Source organism: Halichoeres trimaculatus, unplaced genomic scaffold (assembly GCF_033239565.1).
Source record: "Halichoeres trimaculatus isolate MK-OKI-2021-1 unplaced genomic scaffold, fHalTri1.1 fHalTri1_scaffold_17, whole genome shotgun sequence".
Lineage (NCBI taxonomy): Eukaryota > Metazoa > Chordata > Actinopteri > Labriformes > Labridae > Halichoeres > Halichoeres trimaculatus.
The window spans coordinates 9,254,545-9,273,278 of record NW_027437195.1 but is presented as its reverse complement, the minus strand read 5'-3'; the positions used below and the strand labels follow the sequence as shown (position 1 = coordinate 9,273,278).

The 18,734-nt window shown below is 39.5% G+C and overlaps 2 protein-coding genes across 4 annotated transcripts in view; both read right to left on the bottom strand.

The window, feature by feature from the left end:
* The window catches only part of pals1a (protein associated with LIN7 1, MAGUK p55 family member a), a 40,891-nt gene extending 36,620 nt beyond the window's left edge, over nt 1-4,271 (bottom strand). The window contains exon 1 of one of the 2 annotated variants that reach the window (XM_074692502.1): nt 4,060-4,271. The gene's annotated coding sequence lies outside the window, so the exon portion shown is untranslated. Of the gene's footprint in view, nt 1-81; nt 163-4,059 lie in introns of those variants that run through there. The other variant, XM_074692503.1, reaches the window with a different exon arrangement.
* Nucleotides 4,272-4,972: 701 nt separating this feature from the next.
* Nucleotides 4,973-18,734, bottom strand: part of gphna (gephyrin a) — a 29,793-nt gene continuing 16,031 nt past the window's right edge. For both annotated transcript variants that reach the window (XM_074691870.1, XM_074691871.1), the window contains 15 exons: nt 18,489-18,531; nt 18,130-18,267; nt 16,816-16,908; nt 15,387-15,442; nt 14,305-14,424; nt 14,157-14,215; nt 13,904-14,057; nt 13,084-13,205; nt 11,236-11,323; nt 11,025-11,098; nt 10,476-10,540; nt 9,881-9,984; nt 9,612-9,708; nt 8,713-8,851; nt 4,973-8,606 (listed from right to left, as the gene is read on the bottom strand). In XM_074691870.1, coding sequence (XP_074547971.1) covers nt 8,718-8,851; nt 9,612-9,708; nt 9,881-9,984; nt 10,476-10,540; nt 11,025-11,098; nt 11,236-11,323; nt 13,084-13,205; nt 13,904-14,057; nt 14,157-14,215; nt 14,305-14,424; nt 15,387-15,442; nt 16,816-16,908; nt 18,130-18,267; nt 18,489-18,531 — 1,347 coding nt within the window. In that variant the 3' untranslated portion in view covers nt 4,973-8,606; nt 8,713-8,717. The remainder of the gene's footprint in view (nt 8,607-8,712; nt 8,852-9,611; nt 9,709-9,880; nt 9,985-10,475; nt 10,541-11,024; nt 11,099-11,235; nt 11,324-13,083; nt 13,206-13,903; nt 14,058-14,156; nt 14,216-14,304; nt 14,425-15,386; nt 15,443-16,815; nt 16,909-18,129; nt 18,268-18,488; nt 18,532-18,734) is intronic.

Here is an 18,734-nt window from a genome sequence, read left to right as displayed (position 1 = left end):
AGACTCAGTTTATGGAGTTTATCAACCCAAACACTGCTACACAATGCTCATCTGCTTGGAAATTATATTTCTCTTCCTCACCATCTATGCCTTTAAGAAATGTCGAGCCAAACTTCAGCCCTCTTTGCAAGCTCAGCCCTCCACCACAGAATACTTCTTTGGGTGGTTTGACACCTGTTGGTGGAGAATTAAGTTTTATGACTTCAAATGTGATTGTTTTTCAGATTTGTAATTAAAAACAGGATCCTGATGAAAGCAGGTACTCAAGTCATGATATCAGGACAGGTATGAGCAGGGGAAAATGATATCAGATCATCTCTTAAGATGACACACATCTCAGTGGTAGATTTCATCCTCTTCTTGTCTTGTCCTTATCTAACAGGACTGTCTCTGACACTAAAATACCAAAAACTGTTCTGGTAAATTATTCTCAGTTGTTTTTTTTTTCCTAAGGATACTTCAACAGTGTTTGTTTAAAAACAGGAGAATGTAAGCTTGCCAAGAACACACCAAACAACAAAGGCGACAAAGTGTTATCAACAAGCCTCAGGCGCACAGTGTGACACTGCAAAGACGCTGCAATCAGCCAATAACATGAGATTATTTCACTCTCAGCTGTTTAAGACCTTGGGCCTGATAATTTGGTGCATGCTTTCTTCGTGAGTTACTTTCACAGAGACACAGCAAGGACCTGACACACAAGCCTCCGTTACGTAGGAACTCTTGACATTTTTTAGATACTTTCTGTGACATTAAGGGCCTGATCTTTCAGGAACTTACCACTCACATGTAGGAGATTTTCTCTGTCAGACACTCCCAGGTGGGTAAAGTTTGTATTTACAGCTTTTTTTTCTGATTATATCATTATAACATGAATCAGAACAATGTGAGGGAGAATGTTCCTGAACATTTGCTGCTGTATTTACTAGGGATGCACTGATCCAACTTTTCTGATTCCAATATGGATACCTGGGCTTTGGGTTTCGACTGATCCCGATCTGATACCAGTGTTAAATAATAACTTGCATGCTCTACTGTGGGATAAGACTGGTAATGTTTTGGGTAAAAGGCAACAAATGAGAATATGGAATTACTGAAGTTAATATTTATTTAAACTATAAAAAATGTAAATGTTTAACAGCATATATAAATATATATAGCAGATATAAAAAGTGGGGGGACCGTTCTTTTTCTGTCACTGCACCTTCATTATGGAACAGGTTGCCCCCAGACATCCACACCACCACAGACTTTGGTCTTTTTAAATCTAAACTGAAAACTCACTTTTTTAGAATGACTTTTAACCCTGACTAAGGCTTTTAGGTAGCATGCTCTTATTAGTTTTTAACTTGTTTTATCTCTTCCAAATGGCTTTTATGCACCCTTATGCACATCTTCCCTTGCATTTTTATGTACCTTTCCTTTTTTGTATCGTTCCTACTATATTGTTTTATGTCGCTTTTTTATCTAGTGTTCTTATTTATCCTTAGACACTACTGTAAAGCACTTTGGGGGCCTTTTGGGTTCTGTAAAGGGCTCTATAAATAAACGCTGATTGATGGATTGATTGATTTAAATTACCCACTCTTCCTATCGATACCAGTCCAGCTTTGAGGGGCACCTATACCCAATACCAGGATTGGGTATTGGTAGTGTTAACTCAACTCAACTCAACTCAACTCAAGCTTTATTTATAGAGCCCATTTAAAACAACTGAAGTTGACCAAAGTGCTGTACAAACACAAACAACACATATGGCTTGAAATATCTAAAACATAAGCAAAAGTCTGCATTCATTAAAATTAGGGATGCACGATATTATCAGCACAATATCGGTATCGCCTGATAAAAGCTTAAAAACACGTTTATCGGTATCGGCAGATATGAAAATTTCTGCCGATAGGCACAGCTGATAAGGTGCTCCTCAGTTTAGATTATTATTATTTTCCATCTGAAAAATAAGCTCCTTAAATAAAATGTAGCACTTCATTTATTTGCACTGCAGAGCTCTGTGTCTGTCACCAGGTTGTTACAGTAGCTCTAAAATAATCAAATGCAACTTGGTTATGTTTGAAAATGCATTGTACATTCAAAGTTCATGTGATCTAAAGAAATTATTTTTCTGTATTTCATTACTGAATGTCTTTCTTATTGTATTTCTTATTTATAGTAAAGTCAAATGTTTTTTGTCTTGTTTTATGTGTGTTTCTTAAACAAATAAGACCGTCACAATAAGAGTAACATATAAATTCCAGTACAGGATAGACTTAGCTTTCTTTACAGTGAAAAAAACAAACAAACTTATGATTATCGGTATCGGCCAAAAGAGGTTTCGATATATTGGCATATCTGATATCGGCAAAAATCCAATATCATGCATCCCTAATTAAAATACATTAAAACACATAAAACACATAAAAATTACATTTAAAAAAATATCCATTACCCATCAGCTTACTCTAACTACTTGTGGATATTCTACTTTTTAGCTTGATGAGAAAAAGTCTAGATAATGGAGATTTGAAGATAACTCATTGTACTGAATGTGTATGTCTATGTTTCAGCAGAGTGACCTCAGCATTTTCCTGACGATTATCTTACACATTTAGGAATTCACTGGCAAAATTATGACTTTAATTTAACATTTCAGTCATACCAAGAATGTGCGTCCTGTAAACTGATTAAACAGTTTACTGATTGACATTCACAATCCTTAATCATAATCTTGAGGAAACACAGAAAAAAATAAGCAAAGTAAAGTGAGATAAGTCACTTCTCCTATTGATGCTTCTCTCTGTAGTTGTTGTTATCTAATGTCAGCACAGCCAAATGTACACATACCCTTCTTCTAATGGAGATAAGATTAGAACCTATAGAAAAACAAAACAAGCTAAAGGCTGAATACCAGCAGATGAGATAAGACTGATATACAGCAATGAAGAGATGCCAAGAGACACACTTGCATCTTTTAAAGCCAAGAAGAAGAAAGAAAGAATCAGCTACAAGGGAGAGTACAGGGGCGATGGGAGACCACTCCAGACTGCAGAAAGATTTTTACTAACAAGAAACGAGTGGTTATAACACCTGTGTGATAGTCACTTTATATAGTTTCAGCCCTTTTTTTGTTTTACACTGATTTTAAATCATTAGGTTGATCTGTAAATTCAATTGACACACTAAAAGATGTGTATTGTTTCATTTTAGTGACAACATACCGAAGTACCAAGATTAAATCCATTACCATTCATACTGCCTTTAAAAAGGTTTAATGTATGTATATATAGTTGCTGTAAAATGTATACATTAAGGTATTGTTACTGTGTCAACTCATGCTACTCTATAACCATGTGCCAAGTATCATATATCCAGCCGTGAGTCATCAGGCATTTCCACCTTTAATGGGTACAGCTTTACTCTTTTGCAACACATTGTAGGTGCACAGCAGGTAATCATTGATTCAGTTTCAAAAAGCATATGGCTTCTTTATTTGCTACTCATTATTGTTTAGCGTGAATTACAAAGCAAAGACTAATATAAGTTATTCAAATGTACACAAAGATAAGACATTATTTAGTTATTTAGGGAATAGATTAGGTCATTCTGTTAATTTTCCAATGACAGTGGATGATAATGGCACACTGACATACAACAAACTGAAAACCCTCCACTGGTGTGATTGAATATATTGTTCTTTTAGGTTAAAATAAAGATCTATGAAACATTTAGGGTGTATTCTGTTAATATTTAACAGGTGATACTGACAGCTAACACAAAATGAGTAGCTATAGCTGTTTTGGTTAGCCTGTTACTCTATCAAAGTAAACCTTATGAACCCAGCTATAATAACAAGCTAACTGTAATTGGCCCAATTTTCTGCTGAAACAAACTGAATAAAGTTCGTTTAATCTCCTCAAGTAGGCCTAGATAAAGAATTAACATACTTTATTAAGTGGAATATGATTATTTTCCTAAACGTTATCAGGCTAATGTTAGCAGCTAACTAACTAGCACCTGTTGATAACAAAGCCGCCTCAGACCAGAAAACACTCAAATACTCACTCTGTTCCTGAGGCGTTCACCTACTCCCTCGACAGATAAATCCAACTGGTGACCCGTTACGAAGTGTTTCTTTTAAGCTAAACAAAAATACTTTAGTTTCACTCTTCTAATTCACAGTTTCACTCTAACAGACTTGTTGCTCGTCTGTCGGACGCAGCAGGGCAGAGCTCCCTCTCAGACTGTCATCTCCAGCTCCACTCAGGGGGGAGGAGTCAGCATACCACCGACTGCATAAAACAAAGGTTTCGATTGGATGGAGCTGTGAAAGGAATCTTGTGTGAACCAATCAGCAACGTTGCTACGTCTGTGGAATGCAGTGTATGAACATTACACCGGCATTAATACTACAGACACATCCCCATCAGTTCCTTGTTTTATTCCATTATTGACGACTTGTTTTAACAGAAAACTTTCATTAAGTATTTATTTTATTTCATGGCTCCTTCTTTTGATTGTAGTGTTTGTTTTTCATTTGTACCTGGTTTTATGCCCATTAAAGCGCTTTGCTCCGTGTAGGCCTACTGAAACCGTTTTTCCTTAATAAATTAATAGAATAGATAGACTTCAGTTGATTTTCAAGAAATTATGCCACTCCCTGGTGGCTTGTGTTTCCTGTTTCTGTGCATTTCCCCTCTATAAACTCACCTGTAACGACTCTTGTCAGACAGGGGGTGGTGCAGCAGACCCAGAAGTCATCCATTGCCAACAAGGAAGTGGTATCAAAACTATTTATATCAAAACTGAGCCACACTTTGTGACACAATGATGTTTGGCTTTACTGACAGGGAATGACTTGTGGTGCAGGGTTATTGTAGTTCATGTACTGATTAAAACTCAGAACAGACTTTAATTTTCTTGATAAGCTTCTTTACACTGGCCCCCTAAAGCTAAAATGACTTGGTCAGACAACATATACAGAATAATCAGGATTATTTTTATTAATTCATCTTCAGTTTCAATAATATCATTACAGAAAAAAACATCCTCTTCATTATATTTTTACAGTAGTAGTAGAATGCTGTGTCATTGCTTCATTACAAGTGCTGGTCATAGTTTATAGTGTGTGCAGTGTGACACTGAGTTCAGTCCAGTGTTACGAATCACTCAGTACAAAGGCAGTTTAACAATAACCTGCTTCTTCTCACTCAAATGGATCTATCTGGGTTTGACTTATTCTCAATGGGCAGGTGCCAGGAGGTGTTCTGATGCTGCATTCAAGAAAAAAAGGAGCATCAGGAAACATAACTGCTTTTTTAGATTAATTTAAACTTGGGAATCCACCTTTAAACTCCTGCAAACGTCACTTTCCATTCTCCTACATGGCTTGAACACAGCATAAGCCACTGATTGATAGATTTATGGTGCATTTGAGGTAACTGGGAAGTTTCTGACATCCGTGCCGGTGGAATGAACAAGAAGACAGTGTTGGTACCAAGAGCCTGGACTCTTAACACGTCTTCTTTGCCACCAACAATTGCAGATAACTGATATAAACATAACTTCATCAGATCAAGACCCCACCCAGGTGCTGCACCTCTGGTCTCATGCCTGGAGGACACGCCTGCCCAAAGAGAAAGACACACCCCCCTTTTACGGGCATGCAAGAGTGGAGGAGGAAGAGGAGGAGGGAGAGAGAGGAAGATGAGAGGGGAGGGTAGAAATGGCGGAAGGTGTGTAGGAAGACTGTATCAGCCTATCAGGAGAGGGGTCAAAGATCAGAAGTTTTGGCTGGTGCTGCATTCAAGTCACAAGGGAAATGTAGGGCACATGAGCATCAGATCTGGAAGTTCACTCTAGGATAATCACGAACAACCAGAATCAACCCCAAAAACTCAATTATATTGACCCTTCTGTGTCCATACTTAAAAATAACTTGAAACAGGTGCCAGTCTTTCCTATATGACCTGAACGCAGCATTGACCTTTGACTGTGTGGGTCTGTTTGGCACTGATCACACTGACAGGAAGAATCAGAGGGACATGAGGAGTTAAGGTATGGTGCATTGGTGAATGCTCAGGAATCACAGATTGCATTTGATGCATTTGAATGGTCCTTGTTAATCGGTAAACAATTTAAGTTTGGTGTTAAATCAGCAGGATAACATTAGCCTACCAGCTTGTTAATGCTAACAGTAAACTCAGCCTAAGGTTTTCTATTTGTCTCAGTGTAGCTCTGACTACGTACAGCACATTGAGAGAGAAGCAGTCACATGATTTAGTTTTTTTTTTCTTTTACATTAACAAGCACCTTTACACTGTCATGGTAGAAAGATTCCAGCTGTGTAGTTTTCGAGCACCTGAACACAACACCCTGCCTTCAAGTGATGTTGAGTTGGAAGTTTTTTCACAGCTCGATCAAACATTTTCCTTCATATTTGTTGGTTTGAAAAAAAGATGAAGACGTGTGATTGGCCATGAATCTTTGGCTACTAAAAGTATAAAGCTGATGATATTATATGTTTCTAACTTTAAAAAAAATCCCATCAAAGGACCAAAAACAACAGATTATACAAAGTTGAATTATGCTTTTTTGAAGTCTCCTTAAACTTGATCTTGTTTTTCACACACTGCGAATCCTATCACAGACTTTGGACTAGCTGTAATCACAGCAATGTACCAAAAGAAGTCTGCTTAATTGTTTTCTGTTTACAGTGGGGAATGTGAGGAAGGAGATAAGAAGAGACAAATTGAGAAGAAGTTACAGACAAAAAAAAACTTTAGGGTACACAAGAGAAATCTGCAAAACTCAAGAAGTAAACACTTAACAGAGCAAAGAGTAGGACACAAGGAAATTTAAGGACAGATAAGAGGAAAAGAAAATGTCTCAAACTGACAGTGACAAGGCAGGAACACTCAAACGGGTGATTCTTGTGGTTCTGTTGGTTCATTTTTACAGCTTATTATGGATACAGCTCAAACCATGAGCGAATAAATAAAATCCTTTCTTCATCAGTATTTGGCTTAAATACTTTTACTTATAAAGGAATCTGAGTGAAACAAACAGGCCTGTACGTAATGAGCTGCTTGTCGTGGAAGCGAAACCCTTTCATGATAAGACAAACATCATTTCTCAATACAAATGATCTCTTTTACACCGTATGACTCCACTGTTGCCCCAAAATTAATACAAACACAACAGTGGGCCATGCATTTTGGCCTAAGTTCACTCAAAAATCGCTCTAAAACTTGTTAGCTACATCATGTTTAGCATTTTATAAAAATTCATTAACCTAAGAATTAGGTATCAGCTCTGTGCAACAACTAACAAAGAGGAATATTTCTCTGTTTCTCAAGCAAGCAGAAAATAAAAATAAACTTACAGCCGGATACTGTCTAATAAACTATGAACTAATTCCAATCAAATCATTTTTGGACATAGCAGCCTTTTTTATGTTGCAAGCAAAAAGAGAAACTTGAAGCACAGTAGTAGTTTCTGGTCATTTCATGGGATCTGGGTAAAAGAAAATGATGAAATATCACAAGCATTATCCTTTTTAGTAGTAAAATGTTGGAAATGGCACTTGTACAAAAGATCGCCCCAGTCCAACAAGTGTTGACTGTGTTTCGTGGTGTAAACCTTGAAGAAACAGCACTTAAATGCAGGGTTAGAGTTGCACTAATTAATCAGCGTCCCATCTCTGATATGAAATCCTCATATTTCCAGTAAGAGCAGTAATATTTGATATAAGGACCAGAGGAATCCTTCCAGTATGACCACTGACCCACCTTTAAGAGTTGAATGGCTTTCATTGAGAGTTATGACGAGCTTTTGTGACTCAGGATGGTTTTAAAGTTTAACATCTTGAAAACAATAATTAAAAAAAAAAACAGTTCTCTTTGTATTTTCTTCTTTTTTTTCCCAAAGTGGGTAATATTTTCTGCACCGGCACAAACTATATCAGCAGCTTTGATCAAAAGATATCTTTAAAAGTCTTTAGTTCATATATATCTGTCAATACTGATGTAAGGGTCAGTGTTTCAGGAGCAGATGTAGTGGTAGTGCAAGGAGAGGTAATCAGGAAGTTTCTATATCGAAAAGAAGAAGAAGAAGAAGAAGTAGAGAGAGAGAGAGAAAGAAGGGAGGAGAGAAGGAAAGAAGGTGAGAAGGAGTGGAGGAAGGAGGGAAAGCCTCTATTCTCTATATCTACTGGGAAAAATGTCAAACGCACAAAGCAAATGAACAGGGGAGAAGAGGGCATGATTACTACTAAGATGATAATATTCAATCAGAACCATGATAATAATAATAAATAGAATATTAATTAAGAATATTAATAATCATTATCATCAGGATAATAATAATATTACAGAATAAATCTCGTATTTTATATATTTTTTTCACATTTTTTTCTCCATTGAAATACAGTGATCTCCTCAAAGCAGACCAATGAGAATTCAGCCTTCGCTGGCTCCGATTGGCTGTTGCATATGACATCACAGCTAATGGCGACCAGGTAGACATGCATCACTTCCTGTCCCCGCCCGTTTCCTGTCCAGACAGGAAGTCCTGGCACTGCCATGGTAATCGGTAGCGAGTGACGTTGAAGTCTGGTGGGAAAATGATCATATCCTCAGTCAAACATATCATGATATCCTTGTGTCTTGGTGTGCTTGAAGCCAAAAGCTTACCACAAATTGAAAAAGTGTACTGCACCTGCATCATAGTCGTCCGATGACCATGACGTCCACGACCTCTCCTTTGTGCAGCTCCACGTACTGCTCTGTTTTAGGAGGCAGCATCAGCAGACCGTTGGCACTACGCATTGACATTAGTCTGCTGGATACCTGGTTACCTGCAAGACCAGAGGAAGAATACAGGATATGTTTAGGCTTCATGATAAGACCATCATCCAGTTGAATATTCCCTCCTTATTTTCTAAAAGGTGTTAATCAATCCCTGATCAAAGACATCCACATAGTACCGTAATCCCACTAAAACAGCCTGTCTCAATTAAAGACAAAGTGTAATTGCAGTGTCTCAATTTCTGCATCTCTGAAGGGCAGAGTTGTTATCAAACTGAAGCTGTTTGGCTTTTACTTTCTGATGTAAAATCAATGAGCCTTTCTCATGGATTATGATCCTTAGTCCTTAGTCTTCTTTTTTTGCAAACATCTTGTGAATATTTAGCCCTTCACAGGTCTTTCAACGCCAGAAAAGCTTTTATCAAACCTGGGTTTTTGTGTTAACATTTCTAACAACCATCAGGAGCTATCATCATTTAAATTGTATGAAGCAGCTCACATTAAGCGGGTGATAACATGGAGCTTGAAAGTGGTAGTGAATGTGGTGAACCCTTTGTGTGTGATTGAAGGGACGGACGTAGGGAAAGTAGCAGGGGGTGGTTTAGGGACCAGCCAAGGAATATTAATACATAATACTGACATAAACAGTATAAAGCAGGCATATGAAACAGTTAGGGTCACATGGAACACATTATAAAGCTTATGATATCGAACTTTCTATTGTGCCACTTACCCCCTGATATTTATGTCAATGGCAGTTTTCTGAGGACATATAGTCCTGGTGTAAAGGATATATGTCCATGTCCTCACCTGTGCTTTGTGCCCAGGGCAGAGGCTCCTGGTGATGCCAGGTGAGAATGCAGCGGTGGTACTCTGGTCTTGGATCCAGCTTCACATCACAGGAGAGCTGGAAGACGTATGAAACATTTCACTAATGTACACAACGTGGATTTTTTGTCTCTAGGGAGCTCATCTGAAAGTTATAGCTGCCTCCCAGAATTACTTTGATTTTCTGCTTCAACTTTCTCGTGTGTATGTGTGTGTATGTGTGTGAGTGTGTGTGTGTGTGTGTATTTTACCCTAGCTTTAATAATCGTAGGTCTTGGGTCCAGTATGCCCTGCATTTTCCTCAACGCAGGAATCACAAACAGGTTACACGTCACCACTGCAGACACTGGGTTACCTGGAAAACAACAAAACAGTGTTAGCCGACACTAAAGCATAGCGCTCAATTTATATAGTGCGTTTCTTTTGCTGTGTTACTTTCCATGTCTGTATGCAGAAACATACTCTTTTTTATTTCACTGTAACAATTTCATATGACAGACTTTTTTTGTACCAGTTGGCTATAAAGACTCTGAATGTTTCAAAGTAAGGGGACCAAGGGAAAAATTTGATTCTTGTTATAGAGAAAGTTACACCTGAACCAAGACCATAGCATCTAACTGCATCTTATAATGTGCTAACCTGATTTGTGTACTGGCAAAGTGCACCAAGACAATAGTTACATACATCAAAGCGGACACAGCTCCAGATGAATTATCTAAGATACACTAAATGAGACCCTCAGGGCTAAGCAGCAGGGTGCCAGAGAGGTTCCAGGGAGGACATGTACACACACTGACAACAAAACAACACACACCGGCACAGTTTCCTCACACGAATGCATCGTACCTGGCAGGGCAAAGATGAGTTTCCGTGCTCCGTCAATGTCAGCTGTGGCGAAGGTAGTAGGAAGACTGAGGAGGAGAAACACACAGGTTGTTATTTTTCATCTTAATGTCACTGTGGTCAAAGGCAGGTTATTTTACTGCAATTACCAGCAATAAGAGAATAAATCATAGAAATATAAGGAGCTTTGGTTGCAGGAGAGATAAGCTGAAGAAGGCAATAGTGGATAATGGAAAAAAAATAAGTGTGGGTAAAACAGTAAAAGCAGCTCCGCAAGCAGGAGAAAAAATACAGCAGAAACTGCACCAGAAGGTAACATTTGTAATCCCTGAGATAAAAGCTTCAAAGTTTTAATTGCACTTCAACTCCAAAAAGTAGCCCTAAAATTACACATGGCTTCCACCTCAAGAACTTAGTTTATTACTAGCAGTATCAGCAGGAAGTGGAAGGAGGAAGTGACGGGAGCAGAGGTAGCAGTAAAAGTAGAAAAGGTGGAGGTAGGAGCTGAGGTAGGATGAGTAGAAGTAATCAAAGCAGAAGCAGTCATCTCACCCTGGTTTCATAAAGACTCGTCCAAAGTGAATCTGGGCATGAAGATCGATATCCAGCACCTGTTTCAGGTAGTCCTGAGGAAAACCAGACACAAATACAAAGAAAACAACATGATTGACATGAACCTTGACAGTAAACAGAAAGATTTGTAAAACATGTAAAAACAGTTAATTTTGAGGGTTTAGGTTGTATCAAAAGTGGAGGAGATTACCTTCTCTCCCATGGACACACCCCCTGAGGTGATGATAACATCAGCACGGCTGATTCCCTCGTGGAGAGCGGACAGCAGGTCATCAGGGCTGAAAACACAACCATGACACATCAATCAGCTGTGTGACGCTCTCTGTGTCTGTGAAGGAGCTTTTCAAGTCTGAGAAAATAATCCTGTTAAAGTCGTCCAGGTTAAGTTGGACTGGGACTGAAAATGTAATATTAGTATAAGAAGCTTGTAGCACATGACGTAAAGTTTGAAAGATACGGGCATTTCTCCAGCAGGAATGTGCCAACAGTAAGAAAATAATCAAGGGGCATGATGGGAAATGAGGTTCCAGTTTTCTGAAGCTTGGGACATGGAAGGTTGGTTGTGTTGGCCTCTGCTGTAATGATTTTATTGCTGTTTCACTCTGTCCCACATAAGTCTTAATTAAATGTAGCATTAAAAGGTTGGAGAACTCTTTTCAAACTTGGTCCCAGCTCAAGATATTAATTTTAGTAATTATCTAAGACAGACGTAAGCTGGATTTGTCTGTCCGAAGCTTATCTCCTCTGCTGCTGCACCGTCTCCAATCATATGGAGGAAGTGAGCATGTTGGTGCTGAGTCTCACACATGTAACTGATGATGATAATAACAGTCACAGTATGTTTTAGTCAGATTAATGGACAGTATTTATTGGCTCACAAACATAGAAATTTTATCAATATTATCTGTGAATATATCTTCTGTGAATCTAACCCAAAAGCTCAAACCATAACTACTGAAGATAAATATTTTCTGTATCATTGGTGACTTTTTTGTTTTAAAGGTCCCATATTATGCAAAAATCACTTTTTTTTAGTCTTTTAGTGAAATTTGAGGGTCTTTGGCTTTCCTCCCAGCCCACAAAATTTGATATTTAATGACAAAACCTGCACTTAGTAGTGCTTGCGAATGTAAAATCCTGACCTACAACAAGCTGTTTGGAATTTCTGGGGTTTGCCGACGTCAGCCAGTCCCTTTTTCGACCAATCTGGAGCAAGCCTGACCTGATTGGTCCACTAGAGCAAACACCCCCGAAACCCCTCCCCGCCCACTCCTCTCGCCGCATCTGGGGAGAAATCTCTCCAGCAGCCATCACTGCTCTGTTTTTGGCTGTAAACAGCCACATTGTTCCATGCACAAGCTTCCCATCTCCTAAGAAGACAAGACTAAGTGGCTAGAGTTCATTTATCAAGGAAATGTTCCAGCTACACTCAGTAAAACTGTGCATGTGTGTGCTCGTCACTTCACAGCTGACTGCTTTTCCAACTTTGGACAGTACAACAGAGGGCTAGCAAATAGACTGGTCCTGAATCCAGGCGCATTATCAACCACCCACCAACAAACCTCAGACCCTGGAAATGTGAGTATTTTAAATGCTGTGTACTGTGGAGCAGATGTAAGAGCTTTTCCTCAGTGTCCCCCTGTCTCTGTGTTAGCTTCAGGATGCTAACTTTAGCTGCGGTTAGCCTGTTGTTTTAGCATGTAATGTTACAGTAAACGAGCTTCGCTGTTTTTGCACTTGGAGCTCGTGGCGCCACTCTCAGTGATGTGGAAGAGCAGGGCGGTATCAGCAGTGGCTCATTTACATATGAAGGTCACGCCCACTAAATCAGAGCGTTCTGATCAGAGGGGCTATGAGAGCCTGGAAACAATGCTGCTGTGCTTGATTTATTGGCTTTTTGGACCAAAACATGTTACTACCATTTCATGAAGACATCAATGATCCATATTAAACTGCAGAAAAGGAGCGGAATATGGGAACTTTAAAAGAAAAGTCTGATTGAGTGTAAATAAACATAATGTGAGAAAACTGCTCTTACTTGTCTCCAACTATGCCCAGATTGATGGTGGGATATCCGTGTTCCTGGATGGTGGACAGCAGAGTGGAGCGGTTTGAGTCTCTGATTTTGCCCGGGTGGAGGTCGTCCTCTGGATTCAACAACTGTAGTCACGAAAAGAAGAAACATGGAGGAATTGTATCATGGCCTTTATTTGAACCAAGCATGTATTTGAAGCAGTCTAATGGCTTGGCTATATTAGCACAAGGCCTTATTTCGATCTTCTAATTTATTCAAAGGCTTACTTTATCGCATTAAAGATACAAATGTATGCTTCTAGTATTTGTGTGAAACAAAATCCTCTTGATTTTGACAGAAACAGTGGTTTTACAAAAAACAGTGTATTGTAAGAAATTCAGTGTTTCCCTCACACTGCACACGGCTATAAACTGGGGTTAAATTAGAGGCTTTCTGATCTGAGGCTCTTTTGCAAAGAATGGGGTCAGTGTTGTCCTGAATGTATGCACAATGCCTGTTAGGAGTACCTGCAACAGCACGACTTCCCAGAGGGATGCATTTAACTCCCTTTGTGTAAGATTTTAGGAGTTACACAGTCTCAATTTTTCAAAATGGCTCTGTTTTTTTGTAGTTAGTTTATACTGCCTGAACTAAAAGTGTGCTCCCTGACTGTTACCATAAATTGCAGTTTGTTATATAACTCAAAAATGCTAATAATGTAAGAAGAATCAGGAGTTTATCAACTCCTTATTTATTGAATCATTCGTTGTGTCTTTGACACCCTCAGTGTTTACCAGAGTCTGTCTTGTTAGAACACTGATTCCACCTTTTCTTTCATGTTTACCTCATTTCCAGTGGACATGACAGCCACCACAGGGAACTTGTGCACGCTGACCTCGGTCACTCCCACTGTAGCCAACAAGCCGATCTCTGAGGGTCCCATGTGTGTTCCTTTGGCCAACACACACTCTCCTCGTCTGATGTCGTGACCTATTGGCCTAGGCACACACACACACAGTGTTACAGTCATATGTCGCTTCCTTGTGTAGCTTTCAAAGCAACAACTTTAACTCAGCATAGTGTGGCTGTTAATATACCTGATGTCCTGACCGGGTCGAGCCTGGACCATGATCCTCACCTCCAGCTCCTCTGTGCCCTGAAAAGGAAACAGACGCTTAATAAAACTGAGCCTGTGGAGCCCATTGCTAATAACATAAATGTGACCCGGTCTGTGTATGTCCTCACATCCTCAGACTCTCGCAGGAGCTCTGTATCTTCTACTTGGACCACAGCATCAGCTCCACAAGGAATGGGAGCCCCGGTTGTCACCCTCATCACCTGACCTGGCATCACAGTATGGGTGGGCTGCACAGAGACATAAAGCTTGATCAGACTCAGATTGGTCCAAAGGTTGAATGACAATGTATTTGACTTACTTCCACTGTCATTATTCATTGTTTAATTTTTCAGGCTTTATTCAGAGAGGACAGGATTGTCAACCAGGCAGGAAACAAGGTGAAAGCACAACCTAACCACTGGGGCATACTGGTGCCCTGCAGTGCTTGGAGGAAAAATGTCTGCCTCTTTCAACTGGCTAAGTGTGCCCTGTTAATGTCCTGGATTTTGCTGCCTATTCTGCACAGCTGGGTTGTGGAGGTTATTAGTGGCCACATGGTAGGAAATGTAGTGTCAGCGTTAGTGAAACCTGAATCAATGCACTGAAAATCAATTTGACTGATCAGTGAGGCATCAGGGCAGGATTATGATCAGTGGTGGTTTCTTTACTGAGAGCTTGTCCTTCTCATCAGAGCACAGATACCCTGGGTTACGTCTAATGCTCTGTCAGGTCCCTTTTTTTTAATGGAATAGCATCTGTTTCAGGATCTGTTTCTTCCTTAATGGATGAAATCATTTGCGTTATTTAAACCATTCATCTCTGTTAAACACCTCCTGAAAGTACAAGTAGGTTGTTTTACTGTCACCTTACAGCCAATATGCAAGATGTTAACTAGTTATTATTTCCCTGGATGGCTTTACATTGGAGTAAGACTCAGTCTTTGTAGTCAAAGTTAAAGCATTAGCATCGATAACAGAAGTAGTATCTCAGTGGGTGTAACATCAGAGGTTAATTTCCAAGAAGCATTACTCCAAGAATGAACAGCAGGATCTGCAGAGTAGATTTAGCGTTAGATTTTTCTCCTTATAGTGACAGCGGTGGTATTACAGGACTTTACTGCTACTAGGATAGGTGAGGGCTGTTCTGCTGGGGTTTGGTTACATGAATCAGGACTCAAACATTTGAGCAGTGTTAGTGTGTTACAGCTGACCTGTTGTCCAGCCTGTGACTCTCCCATGATGAAGCGATCTCCTGGGCCGTCAGCAGCTACAGGTCAATGAAAATGATGTTAATCTGATAAACTCTGCAGATGATCCCACCACAAATGGTTGTTAGGGTTAATCAGCTTAATGCAAAGAATTTAATCAACACAGATGTAGAGTTAAAGTTAACTTTCAGATTGAAGGAAACTTTTAAACCTCAGGAACAACTTTTAAACCATGTGATGATTATTATTAAAAATAGATTATTATTAAAATTCGAACTACTTTTGAAAGTGATCAAGAGCTGTGACTTCCTACAACATGGAAATTGCTCTCTACAAATGCAAGTTTTTTTCTGTTTTATATGAACACAAAAGCATCCGAAAAACAAATAACTATCTCGATGCCCATGCTCTAGTCGAGAGCTCATTAAATCTCAACTTTCTTAAAGAACTGATGGGAAATATTGAATTGTGAATCATAATTCATTGTTTTAAGATGCACTGGTATGGCATTGGATTCGAACCTGGCATTAAAGTGTTACTCTGGGATGGAACAAGTTGGGTCCTATCACAAGGTTTAGGGCAGAAATTACCCCTACAGCAGTGTTTTTGTGCAGCAGAAGCCCAGAGCACACACACCAAACACCCCCTCCCTGCTCCTCTGCTGGTTTCCTCTGCACTCAGACGGGGCCATATTTTACTTTACCAAAAGTACAAATAAACGGACTCCCACCGAAAAAATCTGATATCAGTCTACATTCACGCTTTATTTAGAGAATTTTCAGCGTTACTTTCACACAAAAACACCGCTAAATAAGGCTCTAGTTCTCATCGTGTCATAAAACGGCACTACCTCCACTGCAGAGCCACAGCTGGCTATGAGGCGCTTGCCGCTTAGTGTATCAGTCCACGCGGTGTGCCAGATATAAACAAACGCAGGTAGTCTGCCAGGACGAAGAGACACGATGAGAACTAGAGCTTTATTTAGCGGTGTTTTTGTGTGAATGTAACGCGCTGAAAATTCTCCAAATAAAGCGTGAATGCAGACCGATATCAGATTTTTTCGGTGGGAGTCCGTTTATTTGTGCTTTTGGTCAAGTAAAATATGGCCCCGTCTGAATGCAGAGGAAACCGGCAGAGGAGCAGGGAGGGGGTGTTTGGTGCGAGCGCTCTGGGCTTCTGCTGCACAAAAAACACTGCTGTAGGGGTAATTTCTGCCCTAAACCTTGTGATAGGACCCAACTTGTTCCATCCCAGAGTATCACTTTAAAGCCTATTTAATTTACAAAAACATTTAAGTCCTTAGACACAAAATCATTAAATGTCCTTTTAAGTCCAATTCCAGAGGATTTTCATACTTCCTGTTTCTTATCTTCATCCCCTAGTGTACTTAAGTACTGTTTCCATCATTAATGCATTTTACGTGCGGTCTTACCTCGTACAGCGTAGCCATCTTTAACAGAGGCAGGAAACGGAGGAAGGTTATCTTTGGCATAGATGTCCTGAGCGAGAACTCGACCCAAACCGTCTAAATAAAAAAAAATCCAAAGCAGGATGATTAGTGCAAAACACACTGTACTAACATATTCAGTAATCAGTGCAATACAAATCCTGATCAGGTGAACTGTTGATTTAAGATTCCATTCATTTTGAGAAAGTCTGATTTTAAATTGTACACAACTGTTCTCAAATTTGTTCTGTGTGTAAAGTAAAGGTTTGTGAATAAAACTTCAACTTTTGATCGAGAATATTTTAAAATCTTATAAAAATTTCTGCTTTTTAGAAAGAAACAAAAAACCATTGCATGTTTTAGTTCCTCTTATCCAAAAAGTGTGTTTGGGTATGATAGCTCTGAACAGTGCTGCCCTTTTGGAGGAAGTCCTAACTTTTAGAATTTGTGTCCACATTCTGTAAAATCCAGTGGTCCAGTCTTCTCCACTGCAATCTCACATCACTCCAGCAGTAGACTGGCTCACTTCTCAAAGACCTGTGCCGGTCACAAACACGCCCCTGATGGAAAAGTCTCAAGTTTTTGAACCACCTATGAAATGGGAGATACTATGAGCAAAGACGAGGTACATCTGTTTGGACTTTTCAGCCTCTCTTAACTGTACATTTTCCCTTTTGTGATCTCTGAAATTAAAAATCTACAAAGTTTCCCCTGGTTGATAAAAATAAAGCAGCAGCTGAAATGAAGACTGACAGATGACGGGCTGAGAAACCAGCCCTACTGGACCTACTGTCCTGACAGCAGCATCAGCCTTAGCGGTTTTGTTTTTTTAGTCCAGCTCACAGAAATGTAATATTGCTGAAAATTAATGGAAATTAACTTAAAACTGTGCACCCAAACAGAGTAACACTGAGCCAAGTCATTGTTTGCTGATGGCGAAGGAAAAAAAAGGGACTGAATCTTTTAATTCTCGACTGTTTAGTGTTTTGCATACGTTCTTTTATCTCTTGTGACCCCTGTATGTCTCATTCAAATAAAGCTACAGCCTCACAAAACCTGTTTTCAGTATTGTTAGAATGCAAACCTAACACACTTGTCCAAATGTTCCAAAATATGCAATGTCTCTTCTGTGCCTATGACTCACATAGTCCAGAGAAAGGGTCCATCAAAAGTTTATTTTCTGATTTTCACCCTGAAAGTAGCACTTGACAAGCTGGACCAAATGGAAATGCATTTACAGTATAGAGACATATACACACACAAATACACACACACCCAGATAACCTTCCTTAGACTCACCTCTGTAGTTAATGACTTCAATTCCCAGAATAGGCGTCATCTCTAGGACGGTGATGAAGGCTTTGTCCATTGACGTCAATGGGAACGGAGACATACGATGACGACGTGCAACTTTACTGATGTCCACAGCACTGTGGCCTGCAGGCACACACACAAAAACAAAGAGATACACAATTAAAGCTATTGTGTTAAAGTTGTGGTGAGTTTGCATCTTTAAATAATACTACAGAGTTTGTACATTTTCCATTGTGATGTAAGGCGCTGAAGCAGGACTAGCATATAAATGAGACACTCACACTCACACACACACACACACACACACACACACACACACACATACAGTCACAGTCTGAACTTACTGGCTCTCAGGATGTTCTCATTACTGCCACATCGTGACTGAACCTGCAGAGAGACACACACAGATATTCTATATTTGCTCATTGTTTGATGCAAATGTATGGGAGGAATGATTTAGATACCTCTCCTTCATAACCAAGACAGCACAGGAAAGGCTTTCATGTTGATTTATCCATAAATAATGTCTAACAAACAGGACATGGTAACATAAATAACATGAAATCCTGCTGTGACGTTGACAAGCAGCG